Raw genomic sequence first — 17,315 nt, 5'->3', positions numbered from 1 at the left:
GATGTTGGCCTCTTTGGGTGCATCTTGCTTGGGACTCTCTGTGCTTCCTGGTTTTGTATGTCTATTTCCTTCATGACATTAGGAAAGTTTTCCATCATTTCTGCAAACAGACTTTCAATTCCTTGCTCTCCCTCTTCTGCTTCTGGTGCCCCTATGATTTGAATGATGGTACTATTGCTGTTGTCCCAGAAGTTCCTTAAATTATCTTCAGTTTTTGGGATACTTTTTTCTTTTTGTTGTTCTGATTGGGTGTTTACTGCTTCCTTATCCTCCAAATTGCTGATATGAACCTATGCTTTAAACCTATTTGAACCTGACTACCTAATGTAGTCTTCATTTCAGACTGGTTCTTTTTTTTTTTTTTTTTATGTTTTCTATCTCCATTTTTATGATTCCTATCTCTTTGTTGAAGTTCTCCCTAAGATCACTGAGTGTCCTTATTAGCAGTGATTTTAACTTTGCATCTGGTGGATTGCTTGTAGCCATTCTTTTTCTGGAGCTTTATGCTGCTCTTTTATTTGGGACGTGTTTCTTTACCTCCCTGTGTTTCTTTCTATGTATTAGGTACAGCTGTATCTCCCAGTAGTAGAGTGGTCTTACGAGGTCGGACAATTAAGTTCATGAACTCATCCTAGAAAAAGTGCTCCATACCTCATTGCTGAATATCACTAGGGTCACATTTGAAGTACTCCCCTTGGGAAGCTATGCACCAACACCAGTGCCTTAGTCTACCCTTCAAATCAATTTTGGAACTCTTTTTCTGGAACGGCCATCAGAGCTGTTCTCAATGTCCTCAATGTCTTCCTTTCAATATTTCCTTTACCTTCGGGTAAAGAAAGAAGTCATTGGGGGGCAGATATGGTGAGTAGGGAGGGTGTTCCAATAGTTATTTGTTTCCTGGCTAAAAACTCCCTCACAGACAGTGATGTGTGAGCTGGTGCATTGTCGTGATGCAAGAGCTATAAATTGTTGGCAAAAAGTTCAGGTCTAACTTTTTCACGCGGTCTTTTCAGCACTTCTGAATAGTAAACTTGGCTAACTGTTCGTCCAATTGGTACAAATTCATAAAGAATAATCCCTCTGGTATCACAAAATGTTAGCAACATTGTTGCAGCAAGTTTGCAAAACTGTCAGAGCTCGCATGTAGTAGGTGCCCTATGGGGCTCAGTGTCACAGTCTCCCTGGTCACCTAAGTCGGGTGCTGCAGATGTGTGCCTTGTGTGGGTTGTGTGTGCCCTCCTGCTGTAAATGAGCCTTGGTTGCTGTTTGCATGTCAGTGGTGGGATTGATCCTTGGACTGTCTGGTTGTGAGGACTGTGACTACATTGCAGGAGCTGTGATGCAGTTCTGAAATTTATGCTGACCCTATGTAGCAGTATGCACTTTAGTAGGGCTCTGGTGCCTGCCCAGTCTACCCTTTGTGAACGTCATTTGTGGAGGTGGCAGAGTGGTGCTGTTGTGTGGTCTGAAGCGGGCGGCCCTTTAAGAGGAGTGCTTGGGACTCCAGCTGCCCTTCGTCTCACTCAGTCCCAATCTCCACTGGCTTTCACAGCCAGAAGCTGTGCGGTCTTTTCTTCCCAGCACTAGAATCCTGTGCTGGGAGCCTGGTGGGGGGCCAGGACCCCTTGTTTCTCAGGGAGGGGGCAGAACCTATGAAGCCAAAATATCCCTTCCAATTCTTAACTGCCACGCGTGGGTGTGTGACCTGCCGCTCCGCATCTCTGCCCCTCCTACCAGTCTCCACGTGGCCCTGTCTGTATGTCCTTAGTTATAGGACTTCTGTTCAGCTAGAGTTCAAGCGGTTTTCAATGATGGTAATTTAGTTGTAATTTTATGTGGTTGTGAGAAGAGGCAAGCACAGCATGTATCTATTCCACCATCTTGACTGGAAGTTTTCAATTATTTCTTCCTTAAGTGTTTCATGGAAATTACTAGCAAAACCATCTGGACTTGGAGTTTTCTACAAAAAAAGTTTTCTGATACAGTTTATGTACAATTGGTATTATTTCTTCCTTAAATGTTTCACAGAATTTATTACTAAAATCATCTGGACTTCTTTTTAAAAACCAAAAAAACAAAGTTTGCCTTTTATATTTACCCACCATTTCCAGTGCTTTTATTTCTTTTTAGATGTAAGTTTCCCCCTCCTGTGACTGTCTTTGGCTCACACTCCCTGCACACAGGTTGTGGCTGCTGCTGGAACAGTAACCACCAAGTGCTGTGGACTGATCAAGCCCCCAAGTCAAAGCGATGTACACAGGCAGTGGCCAGTACAGCTCACCTCCTTCACAGGCTGAACTTTGTTTGCTCTCTGTGCATCTCTAGTGCCAATCCCTTCTGGTCTGCAAAGTTTCTGCTGAGAAATCAGCTGACTGTCTTATGGGAGCTTGTTTTCTGTATTTTGTGCAGAGTTTACAATTTTAAACTGTGGAAGGGTTAGCTTGATACAGGTTCTTCCACCATTTCTGGAAACCAGAATTCCTCTGAAGTTTATATTTTTGATTCTTCAGTAGTACTAATTAATAAAGCATGATAAATTTTGTCACTAGTGTTAAGGTAATCCGTCACAGGCTTACATAAAAGCATTGTAGAAACTTTGCAAGTAAAAGACAGTGCTAGATAAGCTAACTTTACCAGGTTTATCTTCATAAATCTGCCTAGCTTTTATCCCTCCATTTTCAAATGGCTAATAGAACATTAAACATTGTTTTAAAAATCCTCCTGTAGTAACTAGACACTTCCCTCTAGACTGACATTAAGACACTCTGGCTATAATTATTCCAGCAATGCTGATTCAAAAGCATATCAGAAAAAACTGTTAAATGACTTGCTGAAATCTAGATTTACCCAGTATGTCATTTCTTGGACTGTCAAATCAAGTGTGTGTCCATGAAGAAAATAAGTTAGTGTTATACGCACCTTTTTCTTATGAGTGTGCTGAGAAAAAGGTAGTTTGGATAGTTTTACTTCATTTTTTAAAGACACAATTTTCCTTTTAAGAATAAAAATTTATGCTCCTTGCAAATATTCAAACACGGAATTTGAAAGTAGAAAATTAAAGTTTTCTGAAATTCTACTTCCCTCCCCTTGTCAAGATACATCTGTACATTAAAAATTGTACATATTGTAAATGATATATTCTTTTTAAAATAAAAGTGAGAGGAAAATGAATGTATTTGTCTACCAAATTATTAGCAAAATTAATTTAAACTATCCCTGAACACGTTGCTTTTGCATGGCAACGCCAAAAAGAACTGCTGATGTGTTGGGTATATTATAGTTACACTTTAATTCAAATACACTTGCTCAAAATTTAGGAGTGCAAAAGCTACCATATAAGAATTCACAGGACGTACAGACAGTGTGTGTGTGTGTGTGTGTGTGTGTGTGTGTGTGTGTGTCTCTGTGTGTGTGTGTGTGTGTATCTATCTCATCCATTATAAGAGTGTGTGTCCATCTCATCCATTGTAAAGTATGCACAGTATTTAATTAGATATATCATAATTTATTTAGTCCATTCACTAATGAACATTTAGGTTGTTTCTTAGATGTTGCTTATATAAAACAATGCTTCAATAAACATCACTATACATATTTCTTTGCTTACTTGTCTGATACTTTTCTTAAGATAAATTCTTAGAATTTCTAAGCAAATTATATATACATATATATACACGCACATAACACACATATGTGTGTATGTGTGTATAATTATGTCAATTTATACTCCTAGAAAGATGATAGGATAGTTTATTTCTTGGTACCTTTGCCGAAAAGCAGGTATTATCAAGCTTTTTAACATTTGACAACTGGAGCATTTTTAAAAGATGACAACTTAAATGTAATTTTAATTTGCATTCTTTGAGTTTTGATAAGTTTTAATATCTTTTCATATTTATTAGCCATCTTAGTTCTTTTGTGAATTTCATAATTTTTGTCTTTTCTTTTACCAAGTTATCTGTCCTTCTCTTAACAGATTTTTCATGGCGGTTATTAGTTCTCTGTCTACCATTACAACGCAGTACTTTTAGATAGGGGCTGCTGGGGTCTGCACTCTGAATCCCAGTTCCACCACTGCCTAGCTATCTGATCTAGAGCAATTTATTTATCCTCTTCTGTGCTCAATGGCTTCACCTATAAAATGAAGACAAAGATATCACTTACTTCTTGAGGTGCTGAGGATTAAACCAGATAATCTACGTAAAGTCCTCTGCATGGCACACAGTTCACACTCAATAAATGATAAATACATTACTATGTATGTATATACAAACAAATGTATGTGTGTACATAAACACATATGGGTGTATGTGTGTGCCTAAATGCATGCATACATACATATAACATATACAACTTATTATTTTAAAAGGTCCACAAACATTTTAATGATCCATTTGCTCAAAGAGCAACATCAAATTTTGAGGTCTATAGTTTTCCATTTTCTGAAAATCAAATGAAAGATGCTATTTTCCTTATCTTCATTTTTCTAATCTCTCTCTTAATTCTCTACAAATGCTAACCCAGCCTGAGCTATGAAGTACTTGAAGTTACAAGATGTATGAGATAATGTAATTACGAAGTGGCTCTTACAGAGCTCAGGCAGTGAAAATGTCTGAAAAATAGATTCTGAGAGGTAAAGATCTTAATATAAAATTGAAATTCTCTTGAGTAGAATAGGCACAAACATAAGGAGAGCTGTGTGTTTGCCTTTGCTTCCATTATTAGATTTACATTTTCTCTTCCTTCAGCTTGTTTTACTCTGCTGCCTAGCTCATGGCATGGACAATGGGTGTCTAATAACACTTGCTCACTGATGAAGCTGAGCTCTGTGGAGCCTCTGATCTGACATGTTCCTGATGTATGGGGAATTATTCTACTCTGGGTTATATATCAGATACAAGCAATCAATTATTTATGCTACTATGTTTCTAAAATGACACTACATTTATTCATGTCATGAATTATATAAATGTCTTCTCTTCCTCTTATAATTACGACTACAGTTAATACAAAAGCATTTTGAATTAAAAATCAGTGAAGTACTTTACTTATATAAACTTCGTTAAGTTAAAATTCATATTAAATATCTTTAAGGAATACACATATATACAAACTTATATGCCATTTAGATAGAAAAAATAGTTAAAAAGCAATATTTAAGTGAAAAGTTGAAGAAGCGTCATTTTTCTCATGAAGTATGTTTTAAAGATGTGAACATCCATGTGTATTTGTAAATAGAGACCAATAATATTAATTTAGCTGAAATTTATCAAATGCAAGTACACTGAACTAAAAACCGTGGATAACAGAACAATTAAATAATCAGTTAGGTGACTCAGAACTAACCAGAAAATCTTTCCTGACATACACACAAATAAAGAGGTGAGAACAACTTAAATATCCAACTGTCAAGTTAAAAAAGCATAGCTATGACTTCAATGGTATCTCTTCCTGATCATGAAATTAATCAATTGGATTTTTAAAAAGTTATTACATGTAGTATCAGAAAACTAAATTTATTGCTGACTTCAACAATAAGCAGCTATCTATATAATTTACAAAATTCAGTTTTTGGTGATGAAAACTCTAAAGATAACACTAAAATTGTTAATTGATATTATTTTGGAAGATTAATAGTCAAACTATTTTGGCTGTTCACTTTATATGAGGTCTCAACTTAAGTCAACTTTAAACAAACTAAAAATCACTGTATGACTATGTGAGACTGAGGTTCAGTTAGTGATCACAAAGAGCAGAACTAAATACAGTTTATAAAAGTGAAGTGAACCAGACAATATCTAATTGTTTTGGGGATCTGAGAAAGAGTAAATAAAGTGCTGATACCGCAGTGCCATGTGCTACCTGCTCACGAAAGAATGTTTATCTAAATAAAAAGAGCTAGATAGAAAAGCCATACCACTTAATGTCACACAGCCAACAGAACCTTAATTTTGTTTTAAAAAAATCACCCAGAGGCCACAAAGCATTGTTACTCATGTCAATGGCTTGTACTACTTCAGTTTCATGGCGAGGAAGCAGGAGGCCATCCTCACAGGCCTTGCCCTAGGACCCACCGTGGTCTAACGGCAGCCAGCAGTGACAGCCTTGGATGTACTGGGACCTGACTGTGCCCTTCAGGGAGGACCAGACCTGCTGCACTGCTTTCTTCCAAAGACACCCCTAAAGAGGCAGACTGATGAGAAAGAAAGCTGCATCTCGCCCCATCAGGAATTCCTCACTGCTGCTGCCAGTCTTCAGCACGCACTGAAGAGGCCTGAATGCAGGTGAGGGGAAGTGCCAGTCAGGGACGACAAGGGAAAGAGAGCCTCACTCTGCGTCCCTCTAAGTAAACTGTGCTTCTCAGGAACAAGCAGAGTCTACGTAGAGACAGATAGGAGCAAGTGTTCTTGGAGACTGAAGCTCAGTGACCAAGTCTCATTTGTTGTAATAACCATGAAACATGCATACGTGATTTGATAACCTTGAACGCATACCAAATAATTTCATAATGTGAGTGCTAATAGTTATGTTCAATACATACTAATAACTGAAGAAAACACCAATTTTAGCAAAATTAATTCAAACTACCTGTGAAAGACATGCCACTTTTTGCATGGCAATGCCACATAGAACTGCTGATGTGTGGGGTATACATACATGATCCTCACCTTTTAACTGAAATGCAGTTGATCAAAATTTAGGAGTGCACAAAGGTACCATATGAGAATTCACAGGACATAAGTAAATGAGTGCTAATATGCTCATTTTATTTCAATTCAACAAATATGAATATCCACTGTGTCCTATTTATTAAAAAGTGAACAAGAATAATAATGGAAACTAGAACATCCTATGACTCACTTGAAAAAAATTTGAGGAAATAAACTGCAAAACCATATGGCAAACAGTTGGGAGATGAACTGAGGCACCACCTGCACATTTAGTAAGAGTGTATACTAATAAAATAAAAACAATCAAGAGAAAATTGAGACTCAAAGGGCAGCAATGGAAGAATTAGTACGGGTCACCAAGAGCAGAGCTGTGTCATTAGAGAACAAGGCTAAGGTCACTCACACCCTCATATTCCCAACTACTGTGTATGGATCCAAAAACTGGACAGGGAAGAAGACTAATAGTAAAAAAGTTAATTTGTGTGAAACATGGTGTTGGGGAGAGCTCTGCAGACGCCCTGGACCACTGGGAAGGTGTGGCTCCCAGGGCACATGAAACCTGCAACTTCACGAGAGGCCCAATGACAGAGCTGGAGCTATCCTACTTTGGGCACATCATGAGGAGGCGGGGTTCTTTGCAAAGACAGGAGTGCTGGGGAAAATAGAAGGAGCAGAACAAGAGGCACACCAAATATGAGATGGGCCGACCCCATAAAACAGCAGGAGCTGAGCAGGGCTGTCAGGACAGGACACTCATAGGGTCGTCCGTCAACCACAGGGTTGCCAGGAGAAGGAGCTGACTCAATGGCAAGTACCACATACTAGTAAACTACCCACACTCATTCCCTGCACAAATACACAGAGCCTCTCCTGTATGTTGAGACTGGGCTTACGCTGGGAGTACAGACATGAAAAGGACAGTGCCAGGTGCCAGGGAGACCCAGCACAGCAGACGAGGACAGCACCTGCAGCAAGCCACAGGGAACAGGGACGACCGCAGGAGCAGTACGGACAAAGTGGGAGGCATGGCCTAAGTGAGAGAACAGGGCGGGGAGGAACAGGCGTGGGCTTTCAGCAAGGAAGGGGTACTGCCCGCCTGCCTGCTGCCTGGAGGAGGCGTGAGAGGCTGAGAGGAGGGGAGACGGAATAAAAGAAAGGCAAGGGTAAGTGGAAGCATTAGCAATGCCTAAGCTTAGGTTCCAGCGGAGGGCGAGTGGGTCGTCCTGCAGGGTGTTAGGCAAGGGAGTGACCAGTCTAACTTTTGTTTCAGAAAGATAAGCTTTTCAAAAAGGCAGAAATGGATATGAAACAAGCAAGACTGAGTGCTGGGACCATGAGGAGACACTCGAGTGCCTTGGTAAGAAACAATGAGAAACGAGGGGCAGGATGAGCGGGTGGTACTTGTAACTGCATGGGGCAGGAGGCCCCTGGTTGACATCTCCATGCCTTCCCACTGGGTTGGGGGACTGCAGCACAAAGAACTGATTCGCAGTTGGGGAGAAGGAGATGACGGGTTTGCTTTTGGCCTTGCTAAGCTGAAGAGGCCGCAGGATGTTGCAGTCAGTGAAGGGGTCTTCCAGGACGGCAGTAGAATGACCTGAGGTTCAGCGTAGACATCAGGCTACAGACACAGATGCTGCAGGTGCCATTCAGAATGGACGAATTGCAGAAAGTCTGAGGAAAGACTAGCAATAAGAGACAGAGTCCTGGGCATGCCAGAAGCACATGGCTATGAAAAGGAAGAGAAGCCAGCCGCCCACGAAGCACACTGAGGGCTGCCAACCAGCAGTGGGATCAGAGTTGCCACAGAAAGTCTTGGGAGAGGCTTCAAAACGGGAGTGCTAGAGACACGGAACAGGAAAAGAAGTGCACTTATCAGACTCCCAGCGCAGCATCAGAGCGGCTTTGGTGAGGACGGTCTCAGTGAAATGGGAGGGTAGGCCGACTTTAGGGGCGAGAGGACATCTGACACAGGAGGACAGACAGGAGTAGTGAGGAATCTTTGCGGGCTGACAGAGACGACTGTTTCAAAAGCTGGGTTGTAAAGAGAAGAGTGATGGGGCACTGTCAGAGGTGATTGTGATTTGCAGTTCGGGTGACCACAGCTGCTACTTTAGTGCCTAATGTCCTGGGCACTCTCCTGCCCCCCGACTCTCAAGAGATAATAATTTAGTCACCTTCTGATAGCTACAACTTAGAAGGTTATGATGAGTACTAAGTGATAATTACATGCAAGGCAATGAGCCAGATGTTATGGGGACACAAAGACGGAAACTGCTTGCAAGGAGCTTAAAAACTTGCTGTGCGCACATGAATGTCCCACACGTGGCTTGCCATAGAATGACTCCTTTATTTCTGAATACGTGGTATTGGTAAACTGTTTCTACACAAGTTTGGGGCAGTAACGTCAGGCCTTTCTTTTCCCATGAGATAACTGATATATATACATTACAGACAAGGGGAGGTGCCCCAACTGAGAAAAGAAAAGTGGTCACCGATGCCATCCTTCTCAGCCATCTTAGACGGAAGGTGGAGGCAGGCCACCCAAGGGGGAAAAGCAGTAACAGGCTGGCTGGAAGAGCTCAGGCTCTCTGGGTCTAGTCTTCCTAGGACTGGGGAGAAAGGGCGGGGCAGTGACATTCAGTTGGCTCAGACCTGTTGAACAAATTTGAAACAGATCTAGGAAACCGTTCAGTAGCAGAGGGCTAAGGAACCCATAATGGGCAACATCTGAGTACTGCATATTGTTACCTTGAGTAGAAAATAAAGAGATTTTATTGAAAAAACCCTTGTGATATCTGCTCCCTGGAATCTGAAACTTTTAGTCACTGCTCTATAAAAATACTTAAATAATTTGAAATCTGGGAATACAAAAGGAATCTCTTCACCTTCTTTAAAAATTCCCCCCAAACAAGGGAAACAGAAACAAAAAATATATGTGCACATATAGCATACATGTAACTAAGGAGAAGAGAGGTTATAAGGTGTAACAGGTTCGGAGAACAAGAGAGCTATCCCGCTAAGGTGATGGAGGAACACCTGGAAACAGCACTCCTCCCAGAGACGGGCCGGAGGCACACCACGTGCAGGCCAGCCGGGCCGCGCAGTGCGACGGCAGGCAGAGGCACTGGCGGGAGCTCCAGGGGTCATCCCCGCAGTCAGTGAACAAACAGCCAGACACTACGCACCAAGCAGCAGTCCAGGTATTGGAGATGCAGAATTGAAGAAGCAAGATTTTGTTTGTTTGTGAATTTACAAATTTGTGAACTCTTGTGGTAGAATTATTATCCAGTAGGAGGCTATTATCATCACTCCTAGTCTAAACATTCATGTTTCTCTGCAGGAACCCCTGTTGGGGATGTAACATAATATATATGGTGCACACACTATATTATCTTTCTAAAATCGAAAAATATTAAAATTCCAAAAGACATCAGGGCCCAAGAGTTTTGAAAAGAGATTGTAGATCAAAAGTTCCAGAGACTGTTGACTGATGATCTTGAGAATGAGAGAGAATGATAATTTGTTGCTGAAAGTCATGTTTGTTCACTTAAAGTCATAAGCCATGCTTATCACAAAAGAGCAGATTTGCCAACAACCTTGCAATAGATAATTAACCCACTAACTATGACCTTATGGATTTAGGTTTAATAAGCTCAACCAGTATAAAGCAGTGCTAGAATCATTATGTATAGCACTCCCTCGAGATAATTATTTCATAAATAAAATGTGAGTAACTTTCACAGGTTAAATCTGAAATACCATCACTGTTCTCCACTGGCCATGTCATTTCAGGCTGGGTGGCTGGTGTGATGATATTTAATTTGAGACCTGCATGATAAAAGGTGGTCAGCTCTATGACCATAAGGCAAAGGAAAAAAGTCTTGAAGAAGTCCTAGGGTGGAAGGATTCAGAAAATCTGGGCAACAAACACCCCTACCGCGCTGGAGCACAGCTGGAGGGACCATGGGGGCAGCGGTGGGTGGCGGCGGTCAGGGCCAGCGCTGAGCTGCTCTGCAGATTTCACTGGAAAGTGTAATGGGAAGATACTACAAGGGTTTTAAGCATGATACTGATAGGATCTGATTTAAACTTTAAATGGGTATATTTGGGATATAGACTGTAATCCAGTGTGGAAACATACAGTAAATGTATGTATAGAAAGGCAATGGAGTTTAGGGAAAAAAGAGCAATTATGGCCAGTTGTAGGTAAAAGGCCTCATACATTTATGACTGTGATTTCAGAAAACTAAATACCAGTGGTTACATAAAATATTATTAACTTCATAGTTCTGGTTTTCAGTTTAGACCATTCAGCATCATGATACTGTTATCACCTAACGTAAACAGTATACAATAAAAACCAAAGGTGGTAAAAAGTAGACAATTTTATCACCATCTGATAAAGCATTACACAATGGAAACAAAAGGTAATTAATGTGGTTAGTTAAAACGATGAAGGTTAACTCAAATCTGTTAACTCATTGGTACATCTCTGTATACATACAGATCCAAAAACAACCTATGCCTAACATGCGTGCGATCACTTCTATGTAAGATAACTTCTTTATAAAACTGTTAATAGGTAGCCTGGTTTTATGTATTGCACACTATTTCATACAAAGAACCAATTCTATGATCAATCAAAATGTTTATTTAATTCAGCAAGCAATAGTTATTTTTTAAGTACATATGATAAAGTGATTTAAGTGAATTTCATTTGATATCACAAAGATAATAATGGAACTGTGTCAGTCATTCTCCTGCAGTTCAATTTTCTTCGCAAAATTACTATAATAGTTTTATTCCTACACATTTTTCTTCTATCCTTCACCTTTTGAGCAGAAATAATTAGGTCTTACATAAGTGACCAGATTTCTTAAGTACATTTTTTATGACAGTCACAAAGTCATTGCACAAAATTGTCAGTGTAATAAAGGAATATCACAGGAAGCAAGTATGCATTACTAAAAATTATCAAATATTATAAGGTGTATCAATTATTCTGTGGAATTTAAAAATAACTAAACAATTAACTATTAATAATTTAAAAGTGTACTAAATTCCAAACTATCAAGAAATGGGTTTAAGCTAATAAAGTTAAAATCAAACTAATTCTTTAGTAAATATAAAAAAAAATGTGAACAGAGAAAGCATTTAAAGCATATATTAATTGATAAAAGCATACATGTATTTATTACTCTAGATGCACCAGACTACCTTTCGAGAACTTTGATAACTGAAAGCATTTACCTGTTGGAGGCAGGCAGTCTTTCCAGTCAAAATAGCCTGCGTAAATTCCAGGTTCTAAGGAGCCAACAATGGGATCTGCTTTCAACTCAATGTAACTCTCAAAGAGTCTTTGATCTAATTCTTTCAATGAGGCCATGCTAACCTATAAATACATAAAAAAGAGTAATTATAAGCTGTCCAGTTGAGGGTGAAGGAAAAAGTAATATGACACAGATCTAAAATTACTTCAGTATATTTTAAAAGTACCTATCAATTTTCCTACAAAAAGACATGATTTTTATTTTATTTATTTTCATTAATAAAGACCACTCTTAGCACAGTTATGTGTTAGGGTAAGAATTAATCCTCACTTGTGGGCCACAAGTCGTCTTCACAGAAAGCCTGGCTCCCATGAACTGGGAGCTGCTGCTGGTAGTGGGAGCAGAACAGGGTCAGGAGGTTAGCCTCAGTCCCACAAGTCCGAGCCTGGTCTCACTGGCACCTGAGGCCAAGAAGTTACAGAGCAGGTGGGTTGTATTAAGTCTGGAAGTAAAGAATCTGAGGGTCCAGGTTTCCCTACAGTGGATTAGTGGACTGTCTGCTTCTGTACCACCAACCCACAGGACACAAGTTTCTTTCCAACACCAGACCTGAGTTTCAAGAAGCTAACATTGAAAATCAAACACACATCTAGGTTGTCTAATAGCTATAAACAGGAATATCTGTCCAGCAGTGAAATTCTGCTGTGGAAGAGAAAAACAACAACTTGAACTTAGAAAAATAATGAACACCCTGAAGAAGATTAAAGTATAATATAAAACAAGACTTCATGAAGATAAAACACATGATTTTCAAAGCTAACAACTGAGCAGATTATTTGAAGAAACTACTGGTCACTACTAAGACTGAAATTAAGTACTTCGAAGAACAGAGTAAAATTGTAAAGAGGTAGATTATGAAGGGAGAGACTTAGAAGACAGATCCAGAAGCTCAAATACGCAAATACAAATAAAAATCAAACCCAGAAATTCAAGAAGAGAAATATGAGCAGTCAGAGAAGAGATAATAATTAAACAAGCAATAGAAAACATTGAACTGGATCTAAAGACTGAGTTTGCAATTGGGATCGGCTTGCTGAGTTCCAGGCCAGACTGATGAGACACTGCACACACCTAGAAAAATACCATTAAAGTACCCAGTTGCTAAATAATAAAGAGAGAGAAAATGCTTTAAGCTTCCAGATCAAAAAATTAATTTACATACCAAGGAGAAAAAAATCAGTCTGACATCACATTTCTCAGATGCAAAACTGGAACCTGAATTTACTAAAATAATATCTACAGGAATAAAAGGAATGCAAACCAAGGATCATACATTTAGCCAAGATATCATTTACTAACAGAGTCTGAAAAAAGTATTTTTGTTTATGGAAGGGTTCAAAGAGTACATCACCCATGTACTTGAGAAAGGGCTCTAACCTAAGAGCAAATACATCAGATCGAGGAGGATAACAACTGAGGAAAACAGTGGTAGGGACTGACTTTGAGCTTCCTTCTATCTTTCACCCCTCCCCTTCTCTAATATTTAGAAACATAAACTTAAAGAGATGATAAGAGACACTCTGGGCAATGGGAAGTACAAGTGCTAATTCTTGAAAGAGAGAAGGCATTGTTATTCTAATAAGAATCTAGAATAACAATGAAAATACAACATATTAAAATCTGTGATGGACAAAAAACTAAAAATGCATCTATTCAACAAAGAAAGGTTTAAACAAAGAGAGGCTTAAAATTAATGTTTTAATCTTCTACTTCAGATAACTGAAAGAAAAAAATTAAACTCAAAGTAGAATAATTAAGGATAAGAGCAGAAATCAATTAAATTTTTTAATTGTTTCAGTTGTACAAAACAACATAGAGATTAGACATTTACACTCCTCACAAAGTGATGACCCCAAAAAGTCTACTACCCGACACCATACATAGCTATTACAATACTATTGACTATATCCCCTATGCTGTACTTTATATCCTGTGACTATATGTATATACATATTTTTAATTATAGTTGACATTCAACATTATTTTACATTGGTTTCAGGTGTACAGTGCAGTGGTTAGACATTTACGTAATTTATGAAGTGATCCACCCACCTGACACCATACACTGTCTTTGCAGTATTACTGACTATATAACCCATATTGTATTTCACATCCCTATGACTATTTTGTGACTACCAACTTGTACTTCTTAATCCCTTCACCTCTTTCACCCACCCACCATCCCCCGTCCCATCTAGCGATCATCAGTTTGTTCTCTGTATCTGTTGGTTTGTTTCTTCTGTTCTTTAGATTCCACATGTGAGATTATATGGTATTTGTCCTTCTCAGTCTGACTTACTTCACTCAGCATAATGTCCTGTAGGTGCATCTATGTTGTTGCAGAAATCAACTCAATTTTTAAAAGATTAATATTAGAGAAAACCACCAATGCCAAAAGTTGGTTCTTGAAAAAATTATTATAGTTTTATGTAAGTCTGACAACATAGGAAAAAACTGATAAAATCCTGAAAAACACAACTTTCTAAAACTGGCACATAGTCCTAGATTTCTTAAAACCGAGTCCATTATTTAAAATGCTTCCACATGATGAAAACTTCAGGCCCAGATGACTTCACTGGTGAATTCTACCAAACAGTTAAGGAAGAAATTATATCACACACGAACTGTATCATAGACTAGAGCCTGAGAACATTTCCTATTTTGTTTGATGAGGCCAGCAAAACCCTGATATCAAAAACTGACAAGGATATTGCAAGCAAAGGAAATTATAGACCAATAGCCCTCATGAACAAAGACATAAAAGTCCTAACAAACTATTAGCAAATTGAATCTACAATTAAAAAAAAAACACCACATTATACAGAAGTGGGATAATTTTAATAGATAAAAAAAAAAAAGACTTGAAAAATGTCCCCTCTCACCACTTATATTCAAGACTGTAATAGAGATCCTAGTCCATGCAATATAGCAAGAAAAAAATATCAGACAAGAAGATGAACTGTTGTTTCAGTACATACTATAAACCTATAATAATATATGTATAATGAAAATAACACAATGATAATGAACAAAATGTAATACTTAATGAAAGATAGATCAGAGACCTAAATATAACAGCTAAAACTACAAAGCCTCTGGGAAAAAATATTCAAGACACTGGAGCAGGTAAATATTTTGACAGGATGTGAAAGGCATTAAACATTTCAAAAAGTGATAAACTGGATCTCATAAAAACTAAAAATTTCTATTCAAAGGATACCATTATGAAAACAGAACAGCAAGCCACAGACTCGGATTATTTACAGATTTCTAAGAAATTACTCATAGAAAGGTAAACAACCCAATTAAAACATGAGTAAGTGAATTGAACAAGCATTTTTAAAAAAGAAGATATCTAAATATGAATATCTGAATGTATACGATGCATAAACATCATTATTTAACAGGGAAAGTCAGTGAAAGCAATGAGATTGGTTACAATAAAAAGAATGACAATATTAAGTGTCACTGAAGACATGGAGAAACTGGAATATTCACACACTGAGTGTAAAATGAGATACCCATTTTAAAGAATTACTAAAAATTCCTAATCAACTTATTCCATGACCAGCAATTCCACTTCGATGTATAGACACTGGTTCCCTCTTCTCCATGGGAGATACATTCCAAGACCCCCAGTGGATGCCTGAAACCATGGAAACCAAACCTTATACATACATATGTATGATAAAGTTGAACTTATAAGTTAGGCACAGTAAGAGATTAATAACAATAACTAATAAAACAGAACAATTATAAGAATATACTAAGATAAAAGTTATGTGAGTGTGGTCTGGTCTCTCTCTCTCTCAAAATATCTTACTTTACTACATGTGCAGCATGTATACGCTGGACAAAGGGATGACTCATATCCCTGGGCAAGTGAGAGGGACAGCAAGAGATTTCATCACGATATTCAGCACAGCAAACAATGTAAAACATGAATTGTTTATTTCTGGAATTTTCCATTTAATATTTTCAGACTGTACTTGATTGTTGGAGTGAAACTGTGGAAAGCAAAATGGTGGATAAGGGTGGATTACTATATCCAAGATAAGAGAGTACAAATGTCCACAAAAAGACTTTTACAGCAATGTTCACAGCAAGTATATTCATAAAAACCTACAACTGAAACAACCTGATGTCCAGTACCATGAGAATGATTGAACAAAATTTGGTTATCCAAACTCAGCAATAAAAGAAAATAAATTACTGATAGGCACACAATTTCAACGAATCTCAAAAATTACTAAGTTGGAGCAAAAGTAGCCAGACACAAAAGGCTACAAACTATATGGTTTCCTTTTACATTTAGTTCAGAAACATGTAAAACAATCTATGCTGACACAAATCAGAATAGTGGCAAGAGGGGTGCCTACTGACTGGAATGGAGCATGAGGGTGGTGGATACTGGGATGTACAGATGTGTAAAAAGTCACCAATCTGTACACTTAAGTTTTGTGTGTTTTACTGTAGAGAAATACCTTTAAAAAAAAAAAAAAGGTTGAAAATAAATGGATGAGTCGATAAATACTAGGCAAAAGAAACAAAAAGAGAGCGGAGTGGCAGCATTAACTTGTGACAGGGCGGGATTAAGACAAACTACTTACCTCATAAATTTTGTTGTAAGAATTTAAAAAGATAATTTATAAAACTTGTGTAGCACATTTAAAGTACATAATAAATGCTAGCAGCAATTACTATTATTATTTTGACTACCCTATTTTCACTAATGCCCTGTTCACACCAGCTATGTTAACTAAGCTTGCATGACCCTACTCGAAAAGCAAGGACAAAGCCTACCAATGCTTAATGCACTACCTGTTAGTTATGAATGAAAGTTAAATGGAAAAAAGAAAAAAATCCTGTTAAGGAAATCACAGTCCAATAGAAAAAGAAAGACGAGAACATTTATAAAACTACATGTTAAAAACATATGGCTGTTAAGCATGCAGACAGGGAGTGCTTAAGAGGCACTACTAAGGGTACTGAAAAAGGCTGCAGAGGGCAGGGATATGACACCTGAGGGCGCTATCCATTTAGGCCAGGTGTCTCTAACCACAACAGGGCACCTATCTAAAGGAAAAAATAAAAGTGGGGTGCTAACTCAATAATTATGTACTTCAAAATAACTACTCACCTCCTATACGTTATAACTGGGCAGCACCTTTTAAGGTACTTCAGTTGGTAATAACTTAGACATACAGAATATATTAGGGGGCAGCATTTTTGATGTAGGGGCAAATAATGCTTGTAATAATCTACCATTATAGCTTCTTTAGTACGTATATCAAAAGATATTTTTATACCA

The 17,315-nt window shown here is 38.2% G+C and overlaps 1 protein-coding gene across 3 annotated transcripts in view; it reads right to left on the bottom strand.

Annotated features, from left to right (window-relative positions):
- The window catches only part of EXOC2 (exocyst complex component 2), a 246,608-nt gene that overhangs the window by 43,486 nt on the left and 185,807 nt on the right, over positions 1-17,315 (bottom strand). For all 3 annotated transcript variants that reach the window (XM_033114349.1, XM_033114348.1, XM_033114350.1), the window contains exon 23: positions 11,925-12,066. In XM_033114349.1, coding sequence (XP_032970240.1) covers positions 11,925-12,066 — 142 coding nt within the window. The remainder of the gene's footprint in view (positions 1-11,924; positions 12,067-17,315) is intronic.

Source organism: Rhinolophus ferrumequinum, chromosome 9 (assembly GCF_004115265.2).
Source record: "Rhinolophus ferrumequinum isolate MPI-CBG mRhiFer1 chromosome 9, mRhiFer1_v1.p, whole genome shotgun sequence".
NCBI classification, from domain to species: Eukaryota; Metazoa; Chordata; class Mammalia; order Chiroptera; family Rhinolophidae; genus Rhinolophus; species Rhinolophus ferrumequinum.
Note: the sequence above shows the minus strand (reverse complement) of the source record. Positions and strands in the feature narration are given on the sequence as shown.